General features: G+C 44.1%; 1 protein-coding gene across 1 annotated transcript in view; it reads right to left on the reverse strand.

Annotated features, from left to right (window-relative positions):
• Positions 1-510: 510 nt before the first annotated feature.
• The window catches only part of HSPA12B (heat shock protein family A (Hsp70) member 12B), a 98,684-nt gene continuing 85,771 nt past the window's right edge, over positions 511-13,423 (reverse strand). The window contains exons 12-13 of the mRNA XM_082262923.1: positions 7,400-7,503; positions 511-1,244 (exon numbers count right to left, since the gene is read on the reverse strand). Of these exons, the coding sequence (XP_082119049.1) occupies positions 610-1,244; positions 7,400-7,503 (739 nt within the window). The 3' untranslated portion in view covers positions 511-609. The remainder of the gene's footprint in view (positions 1,245-7,399; positions 7,504-13,423) is intronic.

Consider the following 13,423-nt stretch of genomic DNA (forward strand, 5'->3'; position numbering starts at 1 on the left):
TTTTTGTCTGCTGAAATCTGTACTGACTGACGGAAAATCGGCCGTTCTGTTGACGGCCAACAAAAATTTTATAGCATGCACACCAGATTTTTTTCGGCCGAAAAGTCGGAGTCGGTTGTCGAAAGCATCATACTAACAAGTCGAAAATCGGCCGATTGGACGTTGTCCGAAAATTCACGGCCAACTATCGATGCGTGTGTACGAGGCATTACACTGCACCTGGCTTTCCAGCTCCACCATCGAGTATAAAAAAAGAAAGAAAAAAACTGTTGAGGGAATCCACCAGGTGACATAAATCTGCAATAGAAATATCAGTTTTGGACTGACTTGGTTGAATCAACCCGGATGGCATTATTATATAATGGGAAAATCAGTTTTTGGTGGACTGACCTTGGTGAATCAACCAGGTGGCATCATTCCATAATAGAAAGGTCAGTTTTGGTTGGATTGACTGTTCAATGTGCCGATCCATGTAGTACTTTAAAAATGCAACATGAAATAAAAATGTTCAATGCAGTCATACGGTGCATTTCTGAATTCGACAGTCCAAAACAGTCTAAATCATTAAGTGCTTGGAGTTATTGTCCGAATGTGGTAGGACTTTGCCCATCAGTTGGACAGGAAGTCAATGGCGGCTCGGACAATTTTTGAGGTTTTCACATCCATGGCAGTGACTTTGATCTCCGTGTCTCCAAACTGCATACTGGCTTTAATCTCTCGCCGAAATGATTTGGCGTCATTGATGTCTGGTAAGTCCAGGTTGATGGTGCCACACTTCCTGACTCCCGGATCGGTGATGTAGACCACATCATCGGTGGAGGAGCAGTAGATGTTGATGATAATCTTACGTTGCCCGAGGCGTGCCGGACAGTAGCTCCTCTGAACGATGTCACCGAGTGCCACTGATTGGTCCATAGAGACAAACTTGTCGAAGATGTCCGTGCACCAGTTCTTCCCGTCTTTCACCAGGAGTTTCTCCTTCGGATGTTTCCCCTCAACGAACTTATTGAGGACTCCGACCCCGTAGGTTAGTGGTGAGCGTCGCACCCTCACAATGGTCGGGTCTAGGCCAAATAGAACTGCGCCTTTGAGGATGGTCAGGCCAACGTCTTGGGGGATGATGACCCGGCAGATCTCGCTGAAGGCAGTCTGGACAGCATTTTGAAGCATCGGTGACTCGGCGAAACCACCCACCAGGAACAGGTACTTGATACCTCTCACCTCTGGCTTGTTCATGAGGTCACCTGCAGGCAACATGCATAAGAATGACATAATGATTGCATAAGTACAAACAGCTTTTCCTCCCATGATAAATACATAGTTTGAAAAGTTTTGTGTGGAGGAATTTAAGTGGAACAAAGCTCTGACCTCAACCCTACTGAACACCTCTGGGATGACATGGAATACCAGTGGTATTCCTATCTAACTATCTGACCTCACAAGTGTTTTTTTGACTGAATGGGCACAAATTTCCACAGACATGCTCCAAAATCTTGTGTAAAGTCCAGGGCCCCTCCCACTGATGCCAGGGCCCTGAACTACCATTGCAGGGCCCTTTGTTATGGTCCCGCAGCAGGACCCTTTCACATGTTCTGCAGTGGAACCCCTTCCTGCCATCTTGGGCCCCCTCAAGGTAGTGGAAAGCCAGGGCTTGATCGCAAGTGCCAGCTTTACAAACCCTGGTAGTTTCGCCACTAGTGTCAGCAATTTTTTTATTTGTTTATTTCTTTTTTTTATTATTTTATTTTTTTCATAATTTTTTACCATTTTTAGAAGCCCCATTGGGGGGGGGGGGTTTGGTGAAATATTGGGGGTCCAAACAAAACCTTTGATGTTTGACCTTTGAGGCAGAGAAAGGAGATTGGGGACACGGCCCTACACCTTCACCTCTGCAGCCTCAGCAGCAAGGAAAGGTAAGGACAGTTAGAGCTCTTTACAGAACTTCCTGTTCATTCACAAACCAAAGCATAGTAAACACAGTTTAATATGCTTCAATTATAAATGAACAGAATATAATATGACAGCTTAAATGCCCACCGAAAACCAAATAAAGGTATAAGCTATCCCAAGCGCTTCAAATGAGGACCACTCACCAATAAATAAATTGGCTATGCAGCTACTTAACTAAAACATATGGAAAAGGATATATAATAGATAGATACTCAACAATATCCCTATATATATATAGTAGCGCAAACTTGTCAAGAAGCAAGTGCCAAAAAAATACTGTGCCCACTGCACAAAAGTCCGAAATGCAATAAATGTCACATAGGCAGCAAACAAAAAGTTCAGAAATGACTCAAACAGTCCATATTCCTTCACTCTATCTCCTGGGATGATAATGTACAAAGACGTGTTTCTTAAAAGGATCACCACCACCACCGTGCTCCAAGGGGGGAGGAGAATTGCCCACTCACCAGATGCTGTGGCCCAACCCACTTTCGTGTTTGAGCATTCAGGCTTATAATGATGGTCACTGGTCCAGAGTATCCACAACAGGAATCACACCAGCACAGTCAAAAAAAGCTCAGCAGCCCTCTCTTCAAACCTTTTTAGAGTTCCAGCAATCCGCCAAAAATACCTTGATTTTTCCTCAGCAGGGGGCTCCCATCTCCCATCTCCACACGCCCACAATTAAGATGGGAGCCCCCTGCTGAGGAAAAATCAAGGTATTTTTGGCGGATTGCTGGAACTCTAAAAAGGTTTGAAGAGAGGGCTGCTGAGCTTTTTTTGACTGTGCTGGTGTGATTCCTGTTGTGGATACTCTGGACCAGTGACCATCATTATAAGCCTGAATGCTCAAACACGAAAGTGGGTTGGGCCACAGCATCTGGTGAGTGGGCAATTCTCCTCCCCCCTTGGAGCACGGTGGTGGTGGTGATCCTTTTAAGAAACACGTCTTTGTACATTATCATCCCAGGAGATAGAGTGAAGGAATATGGACTGTTTGAGTCATTTCTGAACTTTTTCCTGCTGCCTATGTGCCATTTATTGCATTTCGGACTTTTGTGCAGTGGGCACAGTATTTTTTTGGCACTTGCTTCTTGACAAGTTTGCGCTACTATATATATATATATAGGGATATTGTTGAGTATCTATCTATTATATATCTTTTTCCATATAAATGAACAGAGTCGGTGATCGGTACCATTTACTGACTCTGTCCATTCAGAAAATCGGCAGGTAAATTACATATTTACAGTCCACGTCCACGTCCCCGCTCTCTATCCTGACACATCAGCGAGAGAAGAGAGGGGGAAAGCTGGCAATGTTGTGGGAAGAAGAGGGGAGGCTGACCAGGGGAGCTCACAGGGGCCTGGGGGCAGCATTAGACAAGCAACCTGGATTGGAGGAGCGGCAGACGTGGCATACAGAGAAACCGATCCCCTCCACTTTCCTCCTGCAGGTGCTGAATGCCTGCGGGAGGGAAAGAAGAAGAAGCAGGCTTTCAGCAGCTGCAGGAGTAAGATGGGGGGGGGGGATTGATTCCTCTATATGCCACTCCTGTTGCCCCTCCTATCCAGGTGTACGGGGGGGCACACGGACCCCTTGGTGCATGGGGCCAGGTGGCAATTTCGACCCCTGTAGTTATGCCCCTGGTTGTTATTGCTGCAAAGGTATGGGGGAAAGGGGCAACTCCATATTAGTGGCCATGCTTTTGAAATGAGATGCCCAACAAGTTCTTATAGGTGTGATGGTCAGGTGTCCACACACTTTGTGCCTATATAGGGGGCAATTTATAACAGAGAACAGATATCACGATCTAATCTCCATTTTACACCCCTAGGATATGCACACATTGGCCTGCATTTTACAGATATTTCATGAAATCCAGGTTGTGGTGTGGAGCCAGTGGTGCTCCATGGAATATTCTCTGCTTTGTGCAGCAGAGAGAGCTCCATGATTGGAGAACAGATAGTCATATGATTTTGACAAGTTCTCCCATTCATTCGCAAGACTTCATTTTTATTAGGCCCCCACCAGCTTCAGACTCCAGAACTCCGGAAGTGGTACTGCTATATTGCTGCTTTTTAACCACTTAAGCCCCAGAAGATTTTACCCCCTTCCTGACCAGGGCCTATTTTGCGATTCGGCACTGCGTGAATTTAACGGACAATTGCGCGGTCGTGCAACGCTGTACCTAAACTAAATTTTTTTCCCACAAACAGAGCTTTCTTTTGGTGGTATTTGATCACCTGTGCGATTTTTACTTTTTGCGCTATAAACAAAAAAAGAGCGTCAATTTTGCAAAAATAGCAATATTTTTCACATTTTTTTAATATAAAATTCCCCAAAAAAAAAATGTAAAAATCAAAATTTTTTTACATTTTAGGCCAATTTGTTTTATGCTACATATGTTTGGTAAAAAAAAATCGCAAAAAGCGTATTTTGATTGGTTTGCGCAAAAGTTACTGCGTTTACTAACTAAGGGAAAGATTTTTGTTATTTTTGTTGTTTTTTTTTAACGCGTAATGGCGGCGATCTGCAATTTTGTTTGCGGGACTGCGACATTGCGGCAGACAGATCGGACCCTTGACTGACATTTTTGACACTTTTGGGGTTACCAGTGACATTACTACAGTAATCAGTACTATACATATGCACTGTTACTGTAAAATGACACAGGCAGGGAAGGGGTTAACTTTTTTTGAGAGGGAGGGGTTATGTGTGTCCCTAGGGGCGTGATTCTAACTGTGATTGGCTGTGGCTTGAGGTGTATGAACAGTGATCAACGGTCCTACATAGTAGAACCGTATGATCACTATTCCTACACAGGGGAGAATGACAGGCGGCTTGTTTACATTAGCCGCCTGCCTTTCTCCTGCTCTAACGGACGATCGCACACGCGCGGGGGGGTCCGTGACCGAGCGGGAGCGCGCCTCCAGCGGCGCACGCTCGCTCCCTAGACCCTCACAGGCTAGCGACGTAGCCCTACGTCGCTTTGCCTGTGAGGGGCTGACTGCCAACGTAAATCGTCGTGCGTCGGTTGGCAAGCGGTTAAAGATACCCCATAGTGTATTGCTTAGGGACTCTTGACCCTGGTTCTTTTCCCAACACTTCCGAGAGTCTTTTACATCTTGGTTGAATTTTCCCTCAATATAAAAGGAATAAAAATCCAACAGATATTAAGACCCTCCTGCTAATGGTTTGCAGACCTAAAAAAAATGTAGCAACTTCCTAGGTAGGGCCTAGAAGAGAGAGTGTAGTTTTTGGGTCTTTCTGCTTATCAGAGAGATTGCCAGGTAAATGTATATTGCTCTCTGCCTACCAGAGAGCAAGATCCATTGGTAGGGTCTGCTCATGGTGATCAGGTGCAGCTCATCTTGTCTGTAATGTTTCACATTGGTCCAATAGGGAGGCATATTGGACTGTAATGTTTCACACTGGTCCAATAGGGAGGCATATTGGACCAGTAGGAAGGCATATTGGACAGGGAAACCTGACAAGTGAGTGCACAGGCATTGTTACAGCCTTGGCAGAGGAAAGTGCATTGCTGCATGCTGGGATACTGTATATATGCCAAAGGCACGTGTGCTTGGGGTCTTCGGCTGGAGAGCAGGGTCCCGGAGGGAGGGGGCGGCTGCCCCTCTTCTGTAGAAGCTGCCATGCGGCCTTGGGTGGTCGTCCTGAGGGCCTGAACGTTAGAGAGGAGCTGAACCCAGAGGTCCTACTGAGCTGACTTGAAGGGAGACACTGGAAAGGATCTGATTCTGTGTACAATGAGTACAAATCTATGTCATGGGGCCTGTCATGGGCCATCCCTTCAGTGGAAGAGTCAGTAGACGGGTGTCAGTGAAGGGGATGCTAGAGAGTGTTCTGAAGATAAAGTAGTTGCCTCAAGTCTGCTGCTAGAGAGAGCAAGAGGACTTAATTCTTCCATACAAGTGGCAGTATGGTTAAAGAGTTGTCCTTATCTACTGTATATAGTTCAAGTTGTTGGAGTATCCCACTATTCCCTTCTACCATACAAGTTCCACAATAAATACAAAACCAAATCCCCTCGACAGCTTATTGAGTAACGAGCAAATGGGAGTAAGGATGGATGTGTGAAAAATCCCCTAGTGACTGTCTGCAGGTAATCAGAGGGAGACCCAAGAAGTCATTACACAGTAAGCCCTATGGGGACAGTGCTACATAGGCACAGAGTTCAAGGTCTCATCAATGGTGTCCCCCGAGAGATAAAGGAAACCTTTACTCCCCAGCTTCTCCCCAACTGTGAAACATCAGTTTTGGATGGATTGTCCCTTTTATTTTTCGGAACTGCAGACAACGGACTGACGCTCTCGCCTTGCAGAAGATCCCATCGGAGGTGTGCTATAATTCTTGCAGATGTTTTTCTCTGGCTCTCAGGGTTGCCCCATACATTATTAATATCGCCCGTCTGCCAGTAAATTATCCGTATCTGTTACATCTCCTGCGGGTGAATCATGGCTCAGGGATGAATCATGCTGGGATATCTCTCAGGACACAATAGTAAAACACTATTCATATTCTGCACAGGCAGATAAAATGACTGTCTGAGCCGCTGATGGAAAAAATAAAGAAGAAGAAAGACGGGAAAAAGAGAAAAAAAATCCTAACGTTCAAATGCTGCAAGAAGGCACATGAAGCAGCAGATAAATTGGACTGAGATGGGAGAGGTCTATCAAACCTAACCCTGGAAACTTCGCTCTCCACCTCCCTGGCTTAGCAGGGTATTGTCCCTAGAGATAAAATGGCCAAAAGTTTGGACGCCTTTATGAGCTTGTTGGACATCCCATTCCAATACCATGGCCATTAAACCCCTTTGCAGTTATAAAGGCCTGCACTCTTCTGGGAAGGCTTTCCACCAAATTTTGAGGTCTAGTACATTTACTGATCCTCACTCTTGTGGGCTCCTCCTTTCACATGACCGGTTCCCTGAAGCCTCTTCTCTTTGGCGCTCTGTTCATCTGATGCAGCTCTATAGTCCTCACGTACAATGCAGGACCAGCAGTGCTCCATTGTAAGTGAAGACGCCGGGAGCCCGCCCAAATCCTGGGGCGCAGTAGAGAGTAGTACAGTGATGGCTGCCAATATGGAAGGAGGAGAGAGGGGTATAAGGTAAGAAGAAAAATCATTTTTCCTGTTACCCTGGGAAAAAACAAGCACTGAACTCTCCCAGTGCTGGGGGACCCCACTGCAAGGGTAGAGCTTTCAGGTCCCCATATTTTATCTTTAAGGTTGGAATCTTTCTAAAAAAGCCCTGAAAAACCTGACAAGTTATAATATTTCCCGCTGAAAAAATACAAATCTGGCCGAACATACACTTTAGGACAACACCCACTCTCCAACATGGCCACAAATTTCTGCGGCATCGCGACACACTTTGTGATTTATTTATTTACTGTTTAACATTGTAGCCTAAGACTCTCCATACCTATGTGCTGGACGATCTGCTGGACGGTGGGCTGGAAGAGTTCATTCATGGCTTCGGAGGACATTCGCAGCATCCCTTGTGATGACCACTTCACGAAGTTCACGCTACGACAAAGACACAAATATCTGATCATTGCATGGCAGGCATTGAACATAAATCATTGTATCCTGGAATTAGAAGGACCAGTTTGTAAGCAGGTGCTTACCCGAGGTATTTCTGTGTTGGTTGTGTTCAGTACTTTGGGGGTTAATTGTATTTTCTGCTGTGTAAATTGCACTGCTTAGTTGAGGTTGCCCAGCAGAAGTGATGCTATACGGTAGGTAAGAGTTAACTCTGTTGGTCAGGTTTTCCTGGGCTTTTCTGAATAGCACCGCCCTCTGCTGGACATAACCTATAAAAAAAGGGAACTGAATATAGGACAAGAGCTTTCTAAGGACTGAACTGCTAAAATCGAAGCTAAATCTAACCTTGTGGGAGCCCAGTTGGGGTTCCAAGGGGTATGGACTTATATGGATTTACTGCCAGTTATTGATTATTGCTACCACATTATAGATTCACTGCCAATAATGGACTCTTGCTTGCAAAGTATTTTGAATGGACTTTACTACCTAATTAACAGCCTCAATACCAGGCACTTTCACCTCCTTCCTGCCCAGGCCAATTTTTTTAGCTTCCAACGCTGTCACACTTTGAATGACAATTGCACGGTCATGCAATGCTGTACCCAAATTTAATTTTTATAATTGTTTTGAGGCAGATAGCGCTTTCTTTTGGTGGTTATTTTTTGCTAAAAATTTGCAACATTTTTGAAAAAAAAAAAATGTTTTTTCTTACTTTGGTTAAGAATGTCTACCTCATGAGGCACTGCAACAATGGCACTTAGAGGACTTTTTCATTAATGTGTGTTGGAGATGTCATGGAAAACTGAAAGTGATTAAGTGCCACGTGGATAATGTGCAAACATAAATAGTGATGCTCAAACACTATTAGAAAACTTATATTTGGGTCCAAACTAAGGTGCACTAGTGACTTGTGGTATGACAAGGATAACCAATTTTTTATCCTGGACCCAAAGCAAGGTGCAATAGTAAAGTGCTGAGTGCTGTGCAATAAATATGCTGAAGTAATGGAGAAAACAGTGAATTTTATTTCAAAGAATAAATATGTTATACAGTGCAATTTACTAGTGATAAGTTGTGCTTGGTGAAAAAAAACAAATAAATAAAAGAATTTCTCCTTGGACTAAAAGTGCTTGTATATTTAAATAAATAAGGAGAGGTTCCACTTAGTGAAAGGTCAAGTAAAAAGGAGTAATTATGAATGAGAAAAAAAAGAAAAGAAAAAATGAAACAAATGAGAAAAATGGGGTTGCATCCACCAGTGTGACCACTAGGTGTCGCACCTCACATACGACCTGTTTTGCCACAAGATGGGATTTTTTCGGGGTTTCTCCGGTAGAATGAGCGTTTACAAGCTTTTGATTCCTCAAAAAGTAAGAGGGAACCCCATGATGTCGTATACAATGTGATAGAAAATGTAGAATAGTAGTAACTCACGGGTTAGGCTGTCCGAGATCAGTTGGTGTAGCCGGGAAGCTTCCGCGTTCCACGGCCCAGGCTCCGAATACCGGAAGTGACGTAATGACGTAATAGACTCCACCCTACGCGTTTCGTCAGAGGACGTCTGCTGGAGCGGCCCGGCTACACCAACTCCATTACTTTGGCATATTTATTGCACAGCACTCAGCACTTTACTATTGCATATTGCTTTGGGTCCAGGATAAAAAATTGGTTATCCTTGTCATACCACAAGTCACTAGTGCACCTTAGTTTGGACCCAAATATAAAGTTTTCTAATAGTGTTTGAGCATCACTATTTATGTTGGCACATTATCCACGTGGCACTTAATCACTTTAAAGGTAGCGCCGTTGCAACCTCTTTGCACCTATTTCATTTTTTAACCCCCAAGGGTTCGGTTGTTGGCAGCTTACACCTGTTAATCTTTATACATTATCTGCACAACTCCATAGCGCTGGTCACCCCCGTTCATTGTATTGTCATGGAGAACTGCTTCTGTGCTACTTACAACTACTTATGTAAAAGGACTTTGTTGTTCCATTTAACTGCCTGGTCTGAATTTATTAAAGGGGTGCATTGATGGTGTATCAAAGAACAGGGCTTATTCAAGGAGGTGAGAGAGGTTAGAGAACATATAGTACAGAGACCTAACACACTGAGAGCTGTCCTAATGAAGCAACATTGCCAATGTCTACTGTATTTGGGTCTAGTGCTTTGCAGTCAACCAGCCAGGAAGCGGGTGACATGGCATGGGAGACAGAAACTCTGGTATTGAAAGGATTTAATGCTTAGCCCTTTTACTGCCGACCAGTTGCCAACATACTGGAACCTTACTCATGGCACAGAGTACCTAGGGGACCAGCCTGTGGGTCACAAGATATGTAGTGGAGCCTCAGGAGGGGAGCAAGCATAGGTTTACAAGTAATATGCTTCCTCTATCCAGTGTGAATATACGGATCATAGTCACTAAGAGTGAGCTGACGGGTCTGCTGGGTTGGTGTGGACTGGTACAGGCTCTTCAGTATCAGCTCAGAAATGCAGCACACCTGGGGAGAGGTCTAACAAAGGTGGCCCATAGTGCATATGTGTCAACAGTGTAGAAGTTGGCCAAGGACTACAGAGAGTTAACACGTGTGCTCTCGGAGAAGTCTCGCTTTTAATCTAGAGCGTTGCCTTAATGTGGATTTCACTAAATGCAGCTTCTGCTCGCCACTGGAGGCACCAGCAAGAACTCACTCCTTGGTCCCCGCAGCTGGGCGCATTAAGCCCCGCCCACAACTTCACTATAAAGATAATAATGTGGGTGTGTGCATCTGTATATAAAATAGAACAGCTGTGTGTGCATTTTCTGGTCAAGAAAAAACAATAAAATATTTTATACAGATAAACATTTATAATATTTTATTCCTAAAACAGGCGAAGCTTCAGGCTTCTGTTCACCAAAGAAGAGTGAAATGATTTAACTGAAATTGGATTCAGGCAGCGGCTGCAGCAGGCCTTCTCGTCTAACATCACTGCCTGACCTCACAAATGCACTTCTGGAAGAATGGTCAAACATTCCCATAGACACACTCCTAAACCTTGTGGACAGCCTTCCAAAATGAGCTGAAGCTGTTATAGCTGCAAAGGTTGGGCCAACTCAATATTGAACCCTGCAGACTAAGACTGGGATGCTATTAAAGTTCATGTGTGTGTAAAGGCAGGCGTCCCAATACTTTTGGTATTATTGTGTGTGTGTGTGTGTGTGTGTGTGTGTGTGTGTGTACACACCCCTCACATTTTTGTAAATATTTTATCCTATATATTTTATTATATCTTTTCATGTGACAACACTGAAGAAATGACACTTTGCTACAATGTAAAGTAGCGAGTGTACAGCTTGTATAACAGTGTAAACTTTCTGTCTCCTCAAAATAACTCAACACACAGCCATTAATGTCTAAACCTCTTACACTGTTATACAAGCTGTACACTCACTACATTACATTGTAGCAAAGTGACATTTCTTCAGTGTTGTTACATGAAAAGATATAATAAAATATTTACAAAAATGAGAGGGGTGTACTCACTTTTGTGACATACTGTATATACAGTGCCTTGCGAAAGTATCGCAAGGCACTGTATTAGGTCAACATTGGATCATTCAGAGATCCTCACTGAACTTCTGGAGAGAGTTTGCTGCACTGAAAGTAAGGGGGCTGAATAATTTTGCACGCCCAATTTTTCAGTTTTTTATTTGTTAACAAATTTTTTTGAAATATCCAATAAATTTCGTTCCACTTCATGATTGTGTCCCACTTGTTGATTCTTCACAAAAAATTACAGTTTTATATCTTTATGTTTGAAGCCTGAAATGTGGCAAAAGGTTGCAAAGTTCAAGGGGGGCGAATACTTTCGCAAGGCACTGTATGCATTAATTGTAGAGATGCACTGTGTACATTTTCCACCTCTGAGTGTAGGCCCTCTTTAAATTGAATTTGATTAGGATTTCCATTAATACAAATGTGATACACACATACAGAATTGCTCTAAGTCTAGTTACGGGGGCCCCTGGGATATAAAGCTGTGACAGATGAGCTCCTGAACACACAGTGAAGTCATCACAGACGACTCAGAGATCACCTTGTCAACAGCGATTGCAGGATTGATGCACGGTCATTGGACTTGGTGAGAGTGAAAAATGACCGCTCCCTGTGGACTCTCTGCCAGCACTGAGTGATTGCCGAGGAGGTAGGAACTGAATACTCATTACACATAGATCGATAAATAGTGTTATCTATTTCCAAGAGGTGCTGGGTGTCAGCCATCATAGGTAAATTACTTTTTAAAGGGATGCTTTACCAATGTGATAGGTCTAAATTCCCACAAAGGCAAACAAGGCAACTAATTAGGGAAGTGCGCCATTGTACTGCACATGGAGAATTAAAAAGAGGAGCTGATGATATTGCTGACTCCAAATAGTTTGTGAACACCTGACCATCACACCAACTATATGACCACCTCTCCAAATGATTGAGCCAAGGTGTTTCCAGTGGTTACCGGTAATGCTACAGTACAAAGACATTTTAGACAATTGCGCTCTTCCAACCTTGTGGTAACAGTTTGGGGAAGGGCCTTTCCTGTTCCATCATGAACGTGCCCCTGTGTATAACCCAGTTCCATAAAAACATGGTTTGGTTGGATTGGACTAACTTGAGTGGTCTACAGAGAGCCCTGACCTCAACCCTACTGGATACAGAGCTCTGACCTCAACCCTACTAGACACAGACACCCGACCTCAACTTTACTAGACACAGAGCCCTGTCCTTAACCCTACTGAATACAGAGCCCTGTCCTCAACCCTACTGAACACAGAGCCCTGTCCTCAACCCTACTGAACACAGAGACTTGTCCTCAACCCTACTGAACACAGAGACCTGTCCTCAACCCTGCTAAACACAGAGCCCTGTCCTCAACCATACTGAACACAGAGTCCTTATCCCATCCCTACTGAACAAAAAGCCCTGACCTCAACCCTACTGAACACAGAGCCCTGTCCTCAACCCTACTGAACACAAAGCCCTGACCTCAACCCTACTGAACACAAAGCCCTGACCTCAACCCTACTGAACACAGAGCCCTGACCTCAACCCTACAGAGCACAGAGCCCTGACCTTAACCCTACTGAACACAGAGCCCTTATCCCATCCCTACTGGACACAGAGCCTTGACCTCAACCCTACTGAACACAGAGCATTGTTCTCATCCCTACTGAATACAAAGCCCTGATGTCAACCCTACTGAACAGAGACCTGATCCCAACCCTACTGAACAGAGACCTGATCCCAACCCTACTGAATAGAGACCTGATCCTAACCCTACTGAACACAGAGCCTCAACCTCAACCCTACTGAACACAGAGCCCTGTCCTGAACCCTACTGAACACAGAGCCCTGTCCTCAATCCTGCTAAACACACAACCCTAACCTTAACCCAACTGAACACAGAGCCCTGATCCCAACCCTACTGAACACAGAGCCCTGATCCCAACCCTACCAAACACTTTTCGGATGAACTAGAATGCCAACTTGGATCAATATCCAATATCAGTACCTGACCTCACAAATGTTCTTTAGGCTGAATGAGCAAAACATTCCCACAGATACCTTCCAAAATCTTGTGAATAGCCTTCCCAGAAGGGTGGAAGATGTTATAGCCATTGAGGTTGGGGAAACTCCATAATAATGGCCATGGTTATGGAATTGGATATCCAACAAGCTCATATAGGTGTGATGGTCAGTGGCCACAAACCTAATGGGTATTTAATGTTTACACATTTTCCAATAGCCGATCGGCATGTATACAGTAGTTTTGGGAATTCTAAAATGTCTAATTATTGCTAGTTTTTTGAACCATAAAAAAAATCCAGAAAAAGCTAAAACAGCTGAAGTTTTAAGCATATCTCAA

This window comes from Pelophylax lessonae (assembly GCF_965119305.1).
Source record: "Pelophylax lessonae genome assembly, chromosome: 1".
Lineage (NCBI taxonomy): Eukaryota > Metazoa > Chordata > Amphibia > Anura > Ranidae > Pelophylax > Pelophylax lessonae.